The sequence below is a fragment of the Gallinula chloropus genome, assembly GCF_964237585.1.
Source record: "Gallinula chloropus genome assembly, chromosome: 3".
Lineage (NCBI taxonomy): Eukaryota > Metazoa > Chordata > Aves > Gruiformes > Rallidae > Gallinula > Gallinula chloropus.
Genome location: NC_140087.1, coordinates 119079497 through 119100264, shown reverse-complemented (window position 1 = coordinate 119100264; position 20768 = coordinate 119079497). Strand labels below are relative to the sequence as shown.

The following is a 20768-nucleotide window of genomic DNA, read 5'->3' as shown; positions in this document are numbered from 1 at the left end:
CCCCTGCCCTGCCAGGAGGGTGCAGAGAGGTGGGCGATGGTCTCTTCAGCCAGGGGACAGGAGATGGGACAAGGGGCAATGGGCTCAAGCTGCCCCAGGGCAGGGTCAGCTCAGCTGGGAGGGCAAAGTTCTTCCCTGGCAGAGTTGTGGGGCTGTGGCACAGGCTGCCCAGGGAGGGGACTGAGTCCCCACCCCTGGGTGTGTTTAACAGATGGGTAGATGAGGTACTCAGGGATATGGTTTAGCATAGGACAGGAACGGTTGGACTTGATGATCTTAAAGGTCTTTTCCAACCTTGTGATCCTGTGATTCTGTGGATGTTGTTATTCCATTGTGTCCCCTCAGGGCAGACTGTGCCCCTTCCCAAACAAACTCCAGCACTTTTGTTCTTTATTTACCTGAAACTTTGTCAGTAGCAACACTGTGATGACACAGGGCATCAACCTAAGAGCCTGTTTCCAGCATTTACCATCTACCTCTTCACCTAAATGGAAGAAGCTAGGTCCCAGATTTAATACCATGCTATGTTCACTTATGCCCAGACTGTGAAAGCTGTGGGGTAAAGTAAAAAAATCGATGTCCAGAGAGTTTTCATTTAATGCTGTAAAGATTTATAATCAGCTAATTAAAACAGAGGTATCAGTGGTCTTTGCAGTCCTCTCAAGCTGTGGATAGTCCTGCTGTGGAGAATGTCTCTGGACTAGCAATGGGTGCTAAGAGGGGCAGATGACATTACGGAGGCAATGCTGCACTTCCATCCCAGAATTCCCTGTATCCAAAACAATCTTAGCTCAGGAAAAAGAAGAAAAGAAAGTGTTTTTAATCAGCTGAACCAATTATTAATTTTAATCGCTTTTAATCAATAATAAAACACAAAAATACTTGTGGGCTGTGCACTGTGCTCTACAGAGCCTCTGCATTCCTCAAGAGATCAAACATTTAATCAAATGCTTCTTGCTTTCCCTCCATTAAGCAGTGTTTTGTATCTGTGCAGAGTTTGAGATTAAGAGATCATAGACAACATGAGAGAATTTGTTCTGCTTTAACTCACACATTAAAAAGAAAAATCTTCCCAGGGGAAAGAAAAGAGAGAAAAGATCTGCAGCAGGGGGATTCAAGATAGGGTGCAGAGATCTGCTCAAGATAAGCTGTATTTTTGTACCTTACTGAAATGTTCATCCATTCAATACGTATGATTTCCTATTGACTGAAGCCCTGTTACTCTGTGAGTTCAGATCCTTTTTCCCTTTCTGGGGGTCACTTCCATAGGTTGGTTTTCCTTAGATGCTAGTTATTCTGTGTGGTGGTTGCAGGACACTTTTTTGGCTTCTGTGGCAGCATTTTTCCTTTCAAGACCTTGACTTTAACATGATGCATTAAAGCAGATGGCTCTTGAACAGAAGGCTAAGCTGCCTTGAATCCCCTTGTGTTCAGTAGGGGTAAGAAACTGCACTTACACACTTCCCATAGAGCAACTAATGTACAATGACTTGTTCCTTCACTTTCTTATTCACAAATAGAAGATGACCATTAGATTTTAAAGACCTAGCAGATGGGGGGTGTGGAGGGGGGGAAGAACAACAGAGAGCTGGGTTCAGGCAAAGCCACTCTGTCTTTCATAGATTGCACTTCTTTCTAGCAGAAAGGCATCTTTGATTCAAATATAAATCAGTTGCTCTGTATTTTTGGTGCTGGTCTTAATGAGGAAAACATGATGTAAAGGGGACTGAGAGATGTTCACATATATATATATAAATAGAAATAGATAAGCAGTAGAAATATAGAATTAGAAATAAAAATAGAAATAGAAATTAAAATAGAAATAAAAATAGCAATAGAAATAAAAATAGAGTAACAGTAACAACAGTAAATAAAGTTAATATAAAATAATAAAATAATGAGAGTACAGCTTATTATCTATATGCTGTCTGTACTCTATTAGCTGTACTCCATCAGATGGTGATTCTCGATGGGGGAAGGTCTGTTGGTTACTACAGGTATGGAGGCTTTCTGTGGGACAACAGTCACCTTTTTTAAACCTTTGACTATAACACTGAAACACCCCTTCCAATTCTGGCCCCAGCTACCATTGGGAGGTTGGCTGGAGGAAGAGAAGCACCCAACAGCAAAGCCAGGGGGAAATCCCACCCTGGGATGGAAGCAAGTCTGCAAAGTTTGGCAAACTGAGAAGCCTGGACCCAGAGCTGGGGTTTTTTAGGGCTGCAGGCTGAGCCAAGCAGGGACCCTCCTCTTGGGCTCATCTCCACTTTCCCTGCCTGTCTAATTCCCTTCCATCACGTGCTGGGGATGCAGATAACTGATCTTAGTATTTAAATGGCCGTGCTGCCCAGCATCCCCGTCTCCTTCGGCAGTGGCAGGGGAGATTAACTGCCAGTAAAGCCAAATGTTTAACAGTGGTGAGCAGCTTGTGATGAGACCAGGCAGTAGTTGGCTGCTGCCTTTGAAGCTGTTTATTCCTGGTGTCAGTTTAAAGAGGTTTTTCCTGCGTGGCACCTTTGGTCATGAGCTATTTTCAGGCATGGAGCGTGGTTTGTGTGTCAGGTTTATGCAACAGGGGTGAAGGAGCTGGGAAACATCTTTTGCCTTCCTTTCTGGGCTGATGGAATTTCTCTGATTAGAGGAAATATCACCACCTTACAGCTACCTGAAGGGAGGTTGTAGACAGGTGGGTGATGGTCTCTTCGGGTAGGTCTGGGGAGGTGATTGTGCCCCTGTACTGGGCGCACTGGTGAGGCTGCACCTTGAGTGCTGGGTCCAGTTCTGGGCCCCTCACTACAAGAAGGACATGGAGGTCCTGGAGCGTGTCCAGAGAAGGGCAACCAGGCTGGGGAAGGGGCTGGAGGGCAAATCATCTGAGGAACAGCTGAGGGAGCTGGGGGTGTTGAGCCTGGAGAAGAGGAGGCTGAGGGGAGACCTTATCATCACTTGACAGGAGGTTGTAGAGAGGCCCGAGATGGTCTCTTCAGCCAGGGGACAGGAGATGGGACAAGGGGCAATGGGCTCAAGCTGTGCCAGGGCAGGGTCAGCTCAGCTGGGAGGGCAAAGTTCTTCCCTGGTGGAGTTGTGGGGCTGTGGCACAGGCTGCCCAGAGAGGGGGCTGAGTCACGACCCCTGGGTGTGTAAAAGATGGGTCTATGAGGTACTTAGGGATATGGTTTAGCATAGGATGGGAAGGGTTGGACTTGATGATAAAGGTCTTTTCCAACCATTTGATTCTGTGCAATGTCTGGGTTTATGGGACAGTGGGTGGGGATGGTACTTTTTATGCAGAGTAATGTAGCAACGGTGAGTGTTTCCACAGACCTGTGTAACCACATGGCTTTCCCCATCCTCAGTCAGATGCTTGTTGCTTTCTTGAGGGTGTTGTTCAAAAATATTTAGGTGGAAACGCTTTAAGGTGAAAACATAGTTTCATGAAACATTTGGCAACTTTTTCCTCTTGGTTGGATGATTTCAGGGTTTTTTTTTCTTCCCCCACAGGGAGAAGGAGAAGATGCTTAAGTCTATCGTTTTGCTTTCATCTGGACTTTCATTGTATTATTTTTAATTTTGTCTCTGTTTCATATCAACATTTCAACCCTAGTGATATGCAATGCTTTTACAGAACAAAAATCATAATGCTTAAATCCCAAAAGTGGTATCAGTACAAAGAAAAAAATAAGTGTAATGATAATTTTTTGTGTGTGTGGATTTTTGTTCTGTGGAAAACGTTGGAAGTTTAGCCTCATTTGAATCTGGAGTGAAATCCCATCTGTGTAGCTGTAAACTTAGACTTCATCCTCCAGAACCCACCTTAATGGAAAAGAATTACACTTATTTTACAAGAGAGGAAGAAGAAGCCAGAGAGATGCTGAAGTCGTGTCTGCATTTGGCCTTGGGTGTGTGGGCCATCAAGCAGAGATTCTCCTTGAAGGACCTCTGCCCAGAGCCAAGCACATGATGGTGTCACAAGGAAGGTGGCACATGGTGGCTTCATGCATAGTGGAACATCTTCCTTATGAGGAGAGGATGAGGGAGCTGGGTCTATTTCGCCTGGAGAAAAGGAGACTGAAGGGTGACCTCATCAATGTCTATAAATATATAAAAGATGAGTGTCAGGAGGATGGAGTCAGGCTCTTCTCAGTGATGTCCAGTGGTAGGACAAGGGGCAGCGGGTACGAGCTGGAGCAGAGGAGGTTCCACATGAACACAAGGAAAAGCTTTTCATTGTGAAGGTGACAGAGTCCTGGGACAGGCTGCCCAGAGAGGTTGTAGAGTCTTCTCTGGAGACATTCAAACCCCACCTGGACATGTTCTTGTGTGACCTACTCTAGGTGATCCTGGTCTGGTGGGGTGGTTGGATCTTTCAAGGTCCCTTCCAATGCCTAACATTCTGGTACCTACCAAGGTTCATGTGGGGTGCCCAAGAAGGTCCAAATTTCCTGTGCCTGCCCATTCCTTTCATACAGCTTGGGCCTAATGCTGGGTTTGGTCCTACACAATGGAGACATGAGACAAGCTATGGGTCCATAGCTCAAATCCAATTTAAAATATCCAGGGTGATCCTGAGTCTGCCAGCACCAAGGCTGCTGCAGATTGCCAGTGCAACTGTCAAAAAGCTGATAAACTCCTGCGTGTCCCAAGGGTTAATAAGCAGTTATAAATGAGAAAGGACCTCCTATTTTACCTCAGGGCATGTACGAAAAGCTTTCTGCATGGGCTGTGTTGGGACGTAGCAGAAAAACAGTCTGCATCTCCCCAGGAGCTGCCCACACACAGCAGTTTGTCCTGCAGGACTGTATGGGGGTGGGAAGACATCTCCCACTTTGAGAGCAGAGACATTCCTGTCTTTCGAAGATGCATAGCAGGAAAAATAAACCCCAGACTCCTCTCATTGCAAAACAAGCTAGAAACATGCAAATGCTTAGGGAATAGAGCTGGAACTGGAATTAACAGAGAGCAAAATTAAGCTGGCAAACCTCAAGTTCAGAGGACTTGAGGGCTCAAGGTTCAAGAGGATGTTTTTAGACATGTTGTGAAAAGGTAGGGAAGCAGCTCTTGCTCTCCCTTTTCTCATTCCCTACACTTTATGGCCAGTGACTCAGTCACTGCAAGAGTTGAGATAGCTGGCACATTGTTTAAAAGAAATCTTCTTCAAATCTAAATTCATGAAAGTTCATCCAGGACGCTTTAATTAAGTTTGTGTGGGACCTTAAGGTCCGTTTGGCCATAGAGAGCTGTAGTGGCACAGCTGTGTCATATCCTAAGGAGGCTTTCTGGGAAAAAAATTACCTTCTTTTTCAGTTAAGAAATTGTATACATTATTTTTTGTTCCTTTTATTAACTGAAGCAGCAGCAAAAAGCCTCTGTCATGGGTCTAAAAAAATATGAACACCCCTTTGCTCCCCCTTTTCTGAAGCACCCATTTCCAATGGATATATTGCCATTTAGTGCCATTTATCACATTGAAGTTTGGAGGTTTTAGGAATAACCAAGCTAAGTGTGAGTAGGCAGTGTAATCTGGATAGGGGAAAGGGAATAACAAGGGGTTTTGACAGTGGAGGGGAAGCTGACATGTGAAATGCTGTGGTAAATTGTTTTGTGTTTTATAACCAGACACTTTCATACTGCTGATGTGTTTTGGTGGGGCTTGTTCTGCTTTGCTATTTAAATCATAGCTATAATCCATTGAATCACATTTTTAACTCTCTCTCTTGCAAAATTCTTTTCTTTTTTGTGTGTGTGGGGGGAGAGGGACTTAAACTGCTTGTTTCTTTTCACTTCCAATTCATGGGAACTGAAAGATCTTATTCTCATTTACACTGAAGATTTACAACGCGGCTGCAGCAGATTGACAGATTATCTGCAGTATAACTTGTAAGTAGATCGTGTGCCTGAGCCTTGCAGTTCTTATAAATTCCTTTTGTGGCATACAGGGATCTCATTACCTCAACTTTAAAGCGCCAATAAACTGTCAAAAGGTGTTAAAAGAGCTTTATGGTTTGTCAACACTACAAACAAACTCTGTGTTCGTAACACGAGTTAATTAATTTGCAGTCAATAGAAGACAATACGCAGCAGGGTCCCAGCCCTGTGTAGTCAAGAGAAGGAGGGTTCAGAGCCTGTTGTCCCATACCAGAAGAGGAAGATAGTTTAAAACCTTTAAGAGGAAGACCAATAGTCCCATGGCAGACTTAGAGCTGGAACTAATCCTGCTAAAACCCATTTAAGTTTCTAACAACACTCCTCTACGTAATCCAGACTCTTCAGCTCTGCCTAACTCTGGACGTGTCTCACACTGTTTGCTGTCAGGCTTGGTTAGGAAGTTCCCTGGGTATATAAAGTTAAATGACTCATCTCGAGTGCTCTGTGCAGTTTTGGGTACCACAGTATAGGAAGGACATTGCTGTGCTGGAGAGGGTGCAGAGAAGGGCAACCAGGCTGATGAGGGGTCTGGAGAACAGGTCTGATGAAGAGAGGCTAAGGGAGCTAGGGCTGTTCAGCCTGGAGAAGAGAAGGGTGAAGTAAGACCTCATTGCTCTCTACAGCTACCTGAAAGGAGGAGTAGGACCAATGCAGCAGAACCTGGCAGGAGGAAATGGTACAAAGCTGTGCCAGGGCAGGTTCAGAGTAGATGTTAGGAAAAAACTTTTACTGAAAGAGTTGTCAGGGCCTGGAACAAGCTGCCCAGTGAAGGGGTTGAGTCACTGACCCTGGATGTGTTTAAAAGATGAGTAGATGAGGTACTTAAGGATATGGTTTAGCATAGGACAGGAATGGTTGGACTCGATCTTAAAGTCTTTTCCAACCTGGTCACTGTGCAGTTGTGTGATTCTGTGAGGACATGGAAGCATAAAGACACATGGAGGGTAAATCTGTGGATAGAAGAACTGAAGAGCTTGGTTAAACCTGGCTGAAAAAAATCATGAAGTTTTTTTACCTGCTCAAGCCACAAGCCTTCACAAATCAACCAAGGACTGATTGATCAGTCAGTTTTCTCTGTCCATGTCCCATACATTCCTGAAGTTACAGGATGAAGATATGTAGTAATTTGGAGATGTGGTGTCAGACAGACACAGAAAGCAGAAAGGGACCAAATTTGAAGGAACCACAGGAGAAAGCGCAAGGCTGAGAGATTTATGTGTTGACTGGAATCATCATCTAGAGAGAATGGATCAGATGAAGGGCAGGAGCTCTAAGTATCTGAAGGGAAAGAAGTGGTGGGATTACAGTGTTACCATCTTGTGGTGTCTTACAGACTGCTGGGGGTGACTTTGGGAGCTCTGACATCCCCTTTTGGTTCTGATCTGCTTCTCAGGGCAAACTAATCACTTTTCAGCTTGTCCATTTGAGCTGACTCAGTTTCCACCAGCCTCAGAATCTAATAGCTGAAGAGTGAGTAGTAACTGAAAATGGAGTCTAACTTGTTTTTTAGGTGTATTAGATTATTTCTAGCTGAAATGGGACAGTTTGGTTTTCAGAAAATGGGCTGGCTCAGACAAAACTCACTTTCAAGCTTTACCCCTGATACTTGTGTAACCCCAAACAAGTGACTTAGGCCTTCTGCATCTCCTCTACACCTTCGTGTGGAAAGAGATTAATAACTTAGTCTTGTGGAAGCTGCACCCATGCTTGCATAAAATCAAGTTTTATCAAGGCTACACAACTGTAGGCTCCTCAGGTTAATGAGTGCTGTGGTAGGACTTGCCTGTCTCTAGTGGAGAGACTACTGTAGGTCTGGCCCCAGATATCTTCATGCTTTGAGTATCTAAAGTGGGCCCTACTTTAATAAAAATAATCATAGAATCATAGAATGGTTAAGTTTGGAATGTACCTCAAAGATCATCAGTTTCCAAGACCCCTGCCATGGGCAGGGACACCTCTCACTAGACCAGACCCAAGGCCCCATCCAACCTGGCCCTGAACACTTCCATTTCAATGAGCAACCTGTGCCAGGGCCTCACCACCCTCAGACTGAAAAATTTCTTCCTAATATCTAATCTAAATCTAACCCCTTCCAATTTAAAACCATCCCCCCTCATCCTATCACTACATGGCCTTCTAAAAAGTCCCTCCCCAGCTTTCTTGTAGGCCCTTTCAGGTACTAGAAGGCTGCTATAAGATCTCCCAGGAGACTTCTCCTCTCCAGGCTGAACAAGCCCAACTTTCTCAGCTGGAGAGATGCTCCAGCCCTCCAATCATTTTCATAGCCCTCCCCTGGAGGGCTGTGCACATCCTTTGGTTACCAGGATGAATCCAAATTTCTTTTCTGCTGGAAGCTGGAAGCCATTTTCAAGCAGTGGGAAGGAGGCGATTTCTTTTCATAAACATACAAGGAATGGGTGAAATGAACACTTCAACACTTCATAACTGTCCAATCTGACAAACAGACACTTTAAAGGTTTGGTTTTGTCTGAAGCAAAATTTCCCACTGGGATAAGGATCTGAAGCAACCTTTCTCAGCTGAGATCGATAGCACCGCTTTTTTGTCTCTACCTCTCTCCCTTTCTGCTCCAGAGTGTTGAGAGGCTGGCAGAAAAGCCAGACATGTGCTTAGGGTTATAAAGGAGAGGAGGGTATCAGTGACCAGGAAGCATAAGTCTGTGCATCCCTTCAGACCCAAGGAAAACTTGTTTTGTGGGGGCAGCCACTAGTTCCAATGCTCCTTCTGAGTCACTTTAGGGTAACCTCCCACCCACCCCTGAATTAGGAGATGCCTTCCTTGAGCCTTTCCTGGGACAGAGCAACACCTCCAGAAGGTGATTCAGAATATGCAGGCTCCCCAGGAGCCTATTTTTCCCATTGACTATAGGACTTGTCTCTTTAGTTAGCTTACAGCTGCCTCTCTCTGCCTTGTAGTAATTTATTTTCAAACCCCTCTATTTCAGTGTTTCTAGCTGTAGCAGCTTTTACTTTCAAAGCTGGATGACCAGAGATAGCTCTCCAACACCCACTTTAAGTTTTTAACACCTGTTGAGCCACCCAATGTGCATTTGGAAGAGGAAAAGATGCCTTTTGTGATCAGAGGATTGTAAAAAATGACTGAATTTATCTAAACCTACAACACCTGATACAATCCACACCTTACTTTCTTTTAAACCTGGAGACAACTATATGCTGGAATACCTTGCTAACTTCGCTGAGTTTTGATGTGATTCTGAGACATTCCTGTAAAGGTGAAATTCTCATCCCTGGTTGAACCACCTAGGACTAGGAGAAATCAGTCAGTGAAATTGTATAGCATCCTGCATTGATTTATAGAAATGTTGTGTGGTAGGGGCTGTAAGAAATTAAATTTTCACTACTTTTCTTCTTCTCTACTTGACATAGAGGAGTCTGGCATTGTGCTCATCATAATGGCCTTGTTCTTAGTAATTTTGCCAGGTCTATACAAGACTGCCTCTTCACATCGTGCTTCCAACAGAGAGCATAAACCAGGGGTCCTGGTACCAAGATGTTCCTTATGCTACGATTTGTGATTAATTCACTTTGGAATGTTTTTTCAAGTCACTTGTATTTCTGGGCTGCCATTTGACAGCATGGTTCTGCTCTGCTCTGTGTTTAAAGGTGTTTCTGCCAAGTTGTTTAGGGAATTGTTCAATTGTTACTTTGCCTGCAATAGCATTTCAAGTCTAAAGGCTCTGTCCTGTCCCTTTAACATGAAGGCACTTCTGCTTCAGATCTCAAGATGTGGGTTTTTTTTTCCAATCTGAGCTTAGTTAATTATTCAAAATGAGCTCAATAATTGAGGAGTTATACAGATTCATCTATTTTTCAGTACTTTTGAGTGTTTCTGCTTGCAGTATTTTTTTTTTGGAAGAAATAATTTACTGCAACTGTTGGTCTTTTAAATGTTCTACTTTCAAACAAGTCATTTATTTACCTGTTGCACATACCAGTCCCAATTACTGGTGGTTGTTTTATGAACCCTGTGTTTGTGTTTCATCTGAAATAGAGTTTGTTTCCAAGAGGAAACAAGAAAGACAGCCCTGGGTCTCCAAAGGGTGGTCCTGCAGACAGACCGCAGAGACTGGGATCTTTGTTCCAAGGAACCACCCCCTTTAGGTATTCATGATTTTGTAGAGAGCTCTTTGCTTCTTTGAGATAGAGAAGCTGGAGAAGACCTCTGGGACACAAAGGTTGTCTCCTGTGTGGAGATCATTCCCTCCTGAGATGTTCATTAGCTCATTTCACCTTCCTATTTAAAAATGGGTATAGGAGTGCCCCTGAAAAGTGACTGACCCTATCTAGTTAGCCTCTGACAGGTGATAAGAGACCTGGAAACTTCTTCCAAGAATAAGAGTTTGATTTGTGTGTCTGCCATCTGGTTGGCTGTTCATTTATCTGAGTGTTAATTTAAAGGACCATTGCAGGCACCCTGAATGGCATCCAAGGTGTCTATGTGGGTCTGGCAGACAGGATGCTGGACTTATGACAGGCCAGTGCTTTTCTGGAGCAGCAGCTGAAGGCCAATCATACATTCAATATAACATTTTTAGGCACCTGAAACCAACCCAGAGTCTCCAAACTAAGTGAAAGCAGTTGCAGACAGTACTGGTGACAGTGACTAAAGGGCTTGGGGAGTGTTGTGCTCTTTTTCAAGCTATCTTCATTTAAACCTGCTGAAGGACATGGGGTTTGCATGTTTTCCTATAGATGGAACTATGTGAGGTGTAGGTCACAAAATTCCAAAGTAAACCCCCAAATTTTTAGGGTTACCAACTGTAAATTTGGTTTTGAAAGGGGAATGGGAGACTTTAAACAGCAATAGCTGTTGACTCCTCAAGGAATCAGCATAGCACATTTCTGCCTATGTGTATATATGATGGGCTCCCATCAAACCCACAGGGCTAGGGATATACTGTAATTAAAGCAAAGAAACCTCAGCTATGGTCCCTCCTTGGTGCACTGACCAGAAAAGTATTGCCAAACCCTGTGTCACTCATTCTGCTTGGAGTACAGGAGAATCTGACCTGTGGGTGGTGTTACGTGTGGGAAAATAAAAAGGAAGGGAAGAAGGGAGGGAGGATCTGATAGAAGTAGGTCTTACATATAAAGAAATATCCCACTTAATTGATCAGAAAAAAGGTGAAAGAAACTGTTGAACAGGAACACAGGAAAACTGTGCTGCCATCCAGCAAGACCTGGACAGGCTGGAAAGCTGGGCAGGGAGAAACAAGTTCAACAAAAGCAAGTGTAAAGTCTTGCACCTGGGAAGGAATAACTGCTTGAATCAGTACAGGCTGGAGGTGACCTGCTGGAGAAGAGCTCTGTGGAGAAGGACCTGGGGGTCCTGGTAGATGACAGGTTGGCCATGACCCAGAAGTGTGCCCTGGTGGCTAAGAGAGCCAATGGGATCCTGGGGGGCATCAGGAGGAGTGTGGGCAGCAGGTCAAAGGCGGGGATCCTCTCCCTCTACTCTGCCCTGGTCAGGCCCCACCTGGAGTGTTGTGTCCAGTTCTGGGCTCCCTGGGATAAAAGAGCCAGGGATCTCCTGGAGAGAGTCCAGAGGAGGCTATGGAGATGATTAAGGGCCTGGAGCATCTTCCATGTGAGGAAAGGCTGAGTGAGCTGGGGCTGTTCAGTCTAGAGAAGAGGACTAAGGGGGGACCTTATTAATGTTTATAAATACCTTAAATATGGGATGCAGGGGGAAATAGCCAGCCCCTTTTCAGTGGTCTGTGAAGACAGGACAAGGGGCAATGGCTGCAAGTTAGAGCACAGGAAGTTCTACACCAACATGCAGAAGAACTTTTACACCGTGAGGGTGACAGAGCAGTGGAATAGGCTGCCCAGGGAGGTGGTGGAGTCTCCATCTCTGGAGATATTCAAGACCCATCTTGACACCTATCTGTGCAATATGAGCTGGGGAGCTGCTTTGGCAGGGGGGTTGGACCCGATGATCTCTGGAGGTCCCTTCCAACCCCTACGATTCTATGATTCTATGAATGGGAGACAGAGAGACTGGAAAAGCACAGTAAGAAATTAAAAAAAAGAGAGAGAAAAGAAGAAAAGAGAAATAGAAAAAAGAAAAAGTAAAAAGGAAAAAGAAAAAGGAGAGGGAAATGTCTGGAAGTTTTGAATGCTCTTCTTTTGGAACAAAATATATTAAGAATACTTTCCTTTCAGAGCTTGAAAGTGGAAAAAATCCTGAAACAAGCCTTTTCCATTAGAACATATTTTAATGCAGAATGTTAGTTTGCACCTCTTAATGACAAGAGTTGTTGCCCAGCAGCTTTGGTGTAGTATGTGTGTGACAGATGTACACAATGGGATTCAGTCACGTCTAGCCACAGATGCACACAAACACACAACATGAACCACATGCACACAAATCAATACTATAAACAAAATGTCCAGAACTGGAGAAAAAAATGTAGAAAATGCCTGCTGCTCAACATGCAGATGGTTGCTGTCAGTCGTTGGTTTTTATGTGAGTCCTAAAAATTCATGACAAACACTCAGTGGAAGAAGGTAAATGAATAAAGATGACGAGACTGCTGCTGTAAAAGAATGCACATGGGCTGATATCAAGAGGGGTTGTTTTTAAGCTGGCTAAGGCTGTGCTGAGGATGAGGTCTCGTGGGGAAAATCTTTCACCTCTGAGGTCATGAATGGCACAAGGTGGGCTTTGGCTATGTGTGCATTTGGACACGGTGTGGCCCAATAGAAGGAGATCTGGCGAGGGAATGATGTAGGTGCTGAGCATGCAGGTTCCACACTCTATGTGTTTTTGAGGTTACTATAGAATCATTCTAGTCTGGTTGCATTAGCATCTAAAGTGTATTATATGTCCTACTGGATTACAGTGTTGGCATTAGTTTCATCTGAAAGAAATCCATCTGATACCTACCAAAACACTTCCATCATATCAACTAAAGTTCATTCAAAGCATTAAGTGAAGGATGTCTGGGAGATCTGATTAGCAGTAAGCTGAGAAATTTCAATTCTAATTTAAGAAAAACAAGAAAAGATAATAAGCCAGAAGTATCTCAGCTAGGTTTAGATGCCCTTCAACTTGTTGACACACAGAGCAGGTGCTCAAATATACTTCAAGATGACAGACTATACTTTCTCTGTTTCTGCTGTGAATTGACTTGGAGGTGCTACTCCTTATTTCTGTCTTCGTTAAGGAAAGAACTGGGACACTAGAGTATAAGCAAAGAGAAAGTGAAACAGGAAATTGAGAGAGAGAGAATTTTGCTTAAAATAATTTGAAAATGATTTATTGAATGCAACCTCTACCCTTGGTGATTTCTGGTGTTATTACTTTTCTATAGTACAGCCAGGGAGGACAGTAACTTGCTGTGGGCTAAAGGTAAATGATGATCTATTGCAAAGGAGGGAAGGAAAAATATACTAAAGGTGGGTGTGTGAGTAACATGGTCTCTCCCCTGATGGTGTTCAGTGTGTTGGATCTCACTGGACCAATCTGTTCCAAACCCTGCTAGGGAAAAAGAAATACCAAGAGTTTAAGTGAACATCGTGAAGCAAAGAAGGGAAGGTGAGATGCAAGATGTTTCATTGCTGGGGCTTGTTGCGAATGGACTTGACAGTATGTCAACTGAAGAGGAGGAGGAGATTTGGGAATCTGCAGTTTTAACCTTGCTAAGAGGTGGCCAAAGGTTGCTGATGCAAGGGGCAGTTGTGCTGACCGGAGAATTCACACTGCTGGAACTCATCCCCATCCATAGGGATGTTAAGTGAACTTTAGCTCAAAGCTGAAAATAGGTTTTCAGGTCTAACCAGACTAATGCTTCACCAAGAATAAGTTTCAGCAATGTTTCCTGGCATTCAAATTTTCTGGGAAAAAGTCCCCAAAGTTACATAATTCCAGATAGTATGTGATGTTATTTCCACTTTCAGATGAAAAAGGCTGAAGCAAACTCTTTTCTAATGAAATATTTACTTCCTTATTAAAAAAAAAAAAAAGACAGACATTGGAAATTTGATGTTTGTAGTTTTCTTAATTTTAAAAGGAAAATTGATGGGGAAAAAATTAAAAATGAGAGAGTTTTTAAACTCCCTCATGAACTATTTTTTTTTAAATACATTGAACAAGATTTGATAAAAATGACCAAAATATTGTTTGTGGGTGAGAATTCACTTCAAAACAACCAAACCCCTTTATTTAAAAAGATAAGAAGTACAACGACTTTTGTGTGTTTGTTGCTGTACACTTCCTTGGGACCTCCAGGTTTTGTTCTCTTCTACCTAGCTGCAGCTGAGGAGACTCCTTGAGAAACATCACCTGTGGAGGAAGTTCATTGCCCACAGAGCGTTCTTAGCTCTGGAAATAACTTGAGATGCATTTCTAGGCACCTGTAGAATCCTGTTTCCATCATCACACAATCTTATGCTGACCCAACCATATTTAAAAAAGCACTAAGAAGGATCATCAGCACCTGTTTTGTTTTGTTCCCTTCATTGCTTTTTGCCAACTATTTGAAAGCAGGCTGGTTGCATGCTAACCATTTTAGGTTTGGATTTGATTTTTCAGCCTATTGTTTGCATGGCCAAATAACTCACTTAACCCAAGCTTTCCCCTCATGACCCCTCATTTTGGATCATCCACTGGACACGGTGCCAAAATGACCTCATGTTGCTAGCTGAGTAACCTGTGGTCACCCTTTGAAAGTTTTTGAAAGTGGTGGTATTTCTCTTTGCATAAATCACTGGAATGCTACCAGCAGAAGCTTGTGGTTTTGTGGATGTGTTAATTGTAGGCTTAGAGAATCACAGAATCACAAGGTTGGAAAAGACCTTTAAGATCATCGAGTCCAACCATTCCTGTCCTATGCTAAACCATATCCCTAAGTACCTCATCTACCCATCTGTTAAACACCCCCAGGGGTGGGGACTCAGCCCCCTCCCTGGGCAGCCTGTTCCACAGCCCCACAACACTTTCAGGGAAGAACTTTACCCTCACATCTGATCTGAACCTGCCCTGGGTCAGCTTGAGCCCATTTCCCCTTGTTCTATCTTCTGTCACCTGGACAGGAGACACATGGGATTCAGTCCATGCCTTTTTGGACACTTGACTGGGGAACTTTTTGAACTTGGTTAAAGACTACAGTCTTTGCACAGATTGCTTTTCTCTGTTGATTATAAAAGGTGCTTAAGAAGAGGGTGTTTCTCACACAGGGAGGTCACTCTGGGGGAAAAAACTGAACCTCAGCTCCCATCACCTGTTGAGCAAACTTATTTCCAGCACGTTTCTTCAGCTTTTGGAACCCATAGAGACAAAAGGTATGACATTAAGATGTTGTTTGCAAAGCAGTGCGTTTCTGATCCAAGCAGATGTGCACAAATCAGAGAGTCACAGAACATTAGGAGTTGGAAGGGACCTCAAAAGCTCATCTAGTCCAACCCCCCTGCAGAGCAGGATCACCCAGACTAAATCACACAGGAACACATCCAGGTGGGTTTGAATGTCTCCAGCGAAGGAGTCTCTTCTTTTGTAGTATTCATCCTGTCTCTCCTCCACAGTATCAAAAGGAAATGCATGACTGTGGGATGCTCCAAGTGAGGCTGTGTTTTCTAAGCATGCTGCTCCTGGTTTTTTATGTTGATTAAATTGCTTTTAAAATTTGATTTTCTTTTATTTTTCCAGGCTGGATGCCTAAAGTACCTTTCACATCCTTGAAATCATCAGCTCATGCTAATGACACACGATTAGTGCTCCAGGAACCTGTTGACTGGCAACCTGGTGATGAAATTGTGGTGGGAAGGACAGGCCTTGGAGGTGCAGAGCAGCAAGAAGAAATAGCTGTTATTGAGTCTGTGAACAACACAGAGCTGCACCTTAGATCACCGCTCAGGTATCCTTTCAAGGGCCAAGGGGTTTTCTATAGAAAAGAGCTGTACCAGGGGAGAATTTGGTCAAACTGAGGATTTGCTGTTTCCTGTGGGATAATAACTATATAAATCCCTTTAACAAAGGTGGTCAGAGAGATTTCGGTTCCTTGTTCCCCCTAAAGCTAGTGGATGTTTAATCCTGAATGTTTCAGACTATGGTTAAATTCTGTATCATAACCATGAGCTCAGAAAACCTTTGAAGCAGAAAACACTGATGGCCAGTACAGTCTGGTGGCCTCAGCATAGGGTTGACGAAGAAATTCCCTGCATAATTAATTTCTTCACAGAGTACTTTTTCTGTTCTTTTTCTTTTCCCAGCATCTTAACTTCAGTAAGGACACTCAAAGTCTCAACTATTTGGTGTAAACATATGTATAATCTAAGGAAAATGTGAGAGACAAAACAATGGAAAGAAACATCAGCCAAGGAAAGATAGATCTAGCCCATATATGCAGAGACATTGGATGTGCCACTGTCTGTGGGGAGATAGGACTGAAACCTGCTCTGAATTTGGCCAGTTGGAGTCAAAAGTTTAGGGTAAATATCATTCTTGCCAACTGACAGGTGCAAATACTTTTGTGCCTTTTTTTCTCTTTCCCCAGGTACTCCCACAACATTGGAGAGGGATGGGTGGATGGTGAAAGCCTACCTTTGAGAGCTGTGGTGGCACTGATTAGCAGAAGGGTGGTTGTTCAAGGAAATGTCACGATGGAGAGGATGTCACACCTCAGACAGTGTGGAAAAGCAGGTGTTGCAAGAGGTGAGGAGGTCTTTTCTCACAGAAATATACCAAAGAGGAAAATGACTCCATGAAGATCACATTGTAATATCACTGTACATGAGAAATATTTCTTAATAGGAGAAATCTGAGACATACCAGCACCAGGAAAACAAGTTTATCTTTCCAAACATTGTTTGACATTGAAGTGTGAAGTCTTGGGAGTAGAACTGCATTTCATTGCATATCTCAGATGCATTATTTTCACATTCTTGTTTCAAGCCATCTTGGGAAAGACCCTTTAGTTCTGCCTGAGCCTAAGGGTGTAGTAAAAAAAAAACTATCTTCTGAAAACATGTTTCAGTGTACATAATATATTAAATTTTTAATTGTGTTTACTATTTACTCACTTTAAGAAGAAAGAAAGAAAGAAAAAAAACTAAACCAGGCCATTGCTGTTTGTACTTTTAGTGTAAAATATTGAGATGATGTTTAATGTTTAGGGATACTGAGAAAAAATAATGGGTGATGGTTTCCTGTAGCATATAGTAACTGATGAAATAATCCTAGGTATCCCAGTCCTCCTTTAGTTTTACCTGTATGACACACCATAAAGTTTGACAGGTGGCTTCCTGATTTACACCAGCTCATGAGGAAGAAGAAGAATCAGACACAGTGATTATAATTTAAGGAGAGTTAGGTTATCTGGCAACCCAGGTGTAAGGTTTCCTTTAAAAATAAAATGCCTTGGGCTTTCAAACTGTGACACAAGACTTCATTTGATATCTAGCAGCCAACTGCTTATATTACTCACGGATTTATGGTCCATTTTCTGTGGAACTCATAAATATAGTGTCTGAAATGTGCTAACCATTTGAGGGTTTTTATTTGAGTTACAGGATAGGAGGATTTCTCAGAGGAGTCAGCAGAAGATGAGTGGGCAGTGTTTTTTGTGGTTAATTTACCTTCTTTAAAAGAAAAATGAGCATTACTGAGCATAAATAGGCAGTGCTGGAATTTGAAATCTCCTCTGCACCTCCACTGAACAAGCCCAAGTTGCACATTTGTAGCCTGAATCCCTTTGTAGCAAAATATCCCAAGCACAGCCCCATGGAAGGATGGCTTTCAGGAATGTCAATTCCTTCCCCAGCCCTATGATTTACTTTCCTTGCCTTCAGACTGTGGGTAGTAACAGTTCCTCACCCATCCGCAGGGACAGTGGGGAGAGCAGGAGTTTTAGAGAAATTTCCAAATGTCCTCATTTCAGTTTAGTTCAGTACATCCGTGCCCAATCCCCTTTTCAGGAACCTCACCCAAGGTAAATCAATGTCAAATCCATCTTCCCCATGCACAGGACTATTTAAAATCGAACACAAGGAACTTTCCAAAGCATAAAACTATCACAGCTTCCTGCTGGCTTTAATATATATTCCTCTCAAAATGTCCAGGCTCTTAGGGAAGAAACCATGAGAATATTTAGAGGGAGTATCAAACACACTTGCCTGCAGCTCTTCCTTTTTGGACCCATGTTTCAGATTGCTGCTGGAGACGAAGTTTCACTGGGTCAATGTGGTGGGTGTCATGATGTTCCTTGGGGCACCCTGTACACCCCAAGGTCACCATGGAGAAGTAGCACTGACCGCTCCCTCCGGGTTGTGTTCTAGGTGGCTCCAAGTGTCTGTACAAGCGAAGTGAGAGGCAGCTGGGGTCTCGGGACCTGGGGGCTATTGTGGTTGTGGAGGCCTTCCAGGGAGAGGAGAGTCATCTCTGGATGGAGGGCGTCCAGCTCCGCCACGGTGGCCAAGTGTTTCGGCAGCACCGCAGTGCCCTGACTGTTGCTGGCAATGCACGGATGGCAGGTGAGAGAGCTGCACTGGAGGTTGACCCAAATGACCTCAGATGTCCTTCTTTTCCTGCCCACTTGGGCCGGAAGAATCCCAGACACAGATACAGACTGGGAGAAGAGCTTCTTGAGAGTAGCCCTGCTGAGAAGGACTTGGGGATTGTGGTGGATGAGAAACTTAACATGAGCCAGCAGTGGTTCTTGCAGCTCGTAAGGCCAATGGTATCCTGGGCTCCATCAGAAGAGGAGTGGCCAGCAGGGACAGGGAGAGGATTGTCCCTCTCTACTCTGCCCTTGTGAGGCCCCATCTGGAGTACTGTGTCCAGATCTGGGGCCCCCAATACAAGAAGGATGTGGAACTGTTGGAGACGGTTCAGAGGAGGGCCACAAGGATGATTAGAGGGCTGGAGCACCTGCCCTACAAAGAGAGGCTGAGGGACCTGGGCTTGTTCAGCCTGGAGAAGGGAAGGCTGCGGGGGGACCTCATTGCAGCCTTCCAGTACCTGAAGGGAGCTTATAGGCAGGAGGGGATTCGACTTTTTAAAAGAGCAGATAATGGCAGGACAAGGGGGAATGGACTAAAGCTAAAGGAGGGAAGGTTTAGATTAGATATTAGGGGGAAGTTTTTTACAGAAAGAGTGGTGAGGTGCTGAAACAGGCTGCCCAGAGAAGTAGTAGATTCCCCGTCCCTGGAGGTGTTCAAGGCCAGGTTGGATGGGGCCCTGGGCAGTCTTGTGTAGATCCAGGCCTGGAGGTTGGTGTCCCTGCCTGTGGCAGGGGGGTTGGAGCTCTATGATCCTTGGGGTCCCTTCCAACCCAGACCATTCTATGATTCTATGATTCAAAGCAGGAGTAGATGTCTGCAAAACCTGCTCTCAGGGCAGTTGACAAGTTTAATGCAAGAAAACGTCACCTGTAGTCTAAGCCCAGTTGAAACTTGTTGGAGTGCTTTAAGGTGCTTTAGTTCCTTTGCATCTCTGGACAGAGTTGGCATGGTACTTCCAGCTCTGGAAATGAATGCATTAGGGTGCCATGAAGGAGCCTAGAGGTGGCTTGAGGCTGTGGTTTTTGACTTTATCACCTCGAAGTGCAAAATTCATCTCTGTTGAAGTGGCAGTGAGAGCTCTGTAGACTGGTGGGGATAGGAACAAGTTTGGTGGGCTCAAATGTTTTAAGGGTGCTGGAGGAGACTTTCACCTCCAGCTTACACCTTTCCTATGCCATCTTCATCACTGGGTGAAAATACAGGCTTCTTGGTGGCAGAAGCAGTTCTGGCTGTGGTCCTGGAGTGCAGTGGGCAGGTCACCATGCTTGGCTAGACAAGGTGTATGAGATACCTGCCCCGTCCTCCCTCCCTTTATGAAACATTCCCGCCCTCCTTCACTCCTACTTCAACCACCCCACTGCCTGAGCTGGTAAGATACTTCATCCTGGGGATTTTACCCTAGCCTTTCACTGGATCTCCTCACAACAGTGCACCACCTCCATTAACCAGACATTTCTGCTCTCAGGGCCCCTCTTCCCTACTGTGCCCATCTCAGCAATGCCCACCTGTTAGTAAAGATTTGGTGAGCTGGCAAAGCCAAGTGAGTAAGGCTGGGCAGCTGCAACCAAGCAGTCTCACAGGAGCCAAAAGGATGAATTGCACAGCAGCAAAGGATGAGGAGCTAACATAAAACTTTCCCAACCTTCAAGCTGTTTTTTGCTCAGAACATCTATTTCTTTCCAGACTCTTACATACGTGGCTGTTGTGTTCTGGATTCCTTTGGCCAAGGACTCCATCTCACCGGGATCTCAAACCTTAGTGTGGACAATAATGTTTTCTATAACATTTCAGGACATGGGCTTCTACTGGGTAAGTGAAACAGGAAAATAACTATCCTGCACATAACAGCAACATGTGCTGATTGCCATTTGTATGAAAATGCCTTTGGAGGTTAGAATGGTGGATCCTTAACAGCATCCCAAGAACTTTAGTCACATCTTTTAGTATCAGTGAGTCTGGAATAAAGCTTCCACAATTCCACATGCAACTTCTAGGAGCTTTTTCCATTTGACCATACACTCTCTGTCTATTTAGGTCAGTCTTTATTTGGTCTGGATTCCCCTTTTTTTCAGTACACAAGGTTTTTTTAGAGGATTGATTTATCTGTCTTTGGAAGAGTGCCATTATGCAATATTTAAGGCCCCAGCTCAGTGAGGCATTTAAGAGCATACTTACCTTTAACTTCAGTCATTTGACATCGAAGATAATGGAGTGAAAGCATATGTTAAAAGTTAAGCAGAGGATTTAGCACTTAAATAAATTGGAGCTTGGAGCAACAAAAATGTTAAACAACAAAATTTTTC

At 43.9% G+C, this 20768-nt stretch overlaps 1 protein-coding gene across 1 annotated transcript in view; it reads left to right on the top strand.

Moving 5' to 3' along the window:
• PKHD1 (PKHD1 ciliary IPT domain containing fibrocystin/polyductin) overlaps positions 1-20768 on the top strand; it is a gene marked incomplete at its 5' end in the record, with an annotated part of 273226 nt that overhangs the window by 106069 nt on the left and 146389 nt on the right. The window contains 4 exons of the mRNA XM_084262525.1: positions 15614-15821; positions 16461-16618; positions 18241-18435; positions 20149-20274. Of these exons, the coding sequence (XP_084118651.1) occupies positions 15614-15821; positions 16461-16618; positions 18241-18435; positions 20149-20274 (687 nt within the window). The remainder of the gene's footprint in view (positions 1-15613; positions 15822-16460; positions 16619-18240; positions 18436-20148; positions 20275-20768) is intronic.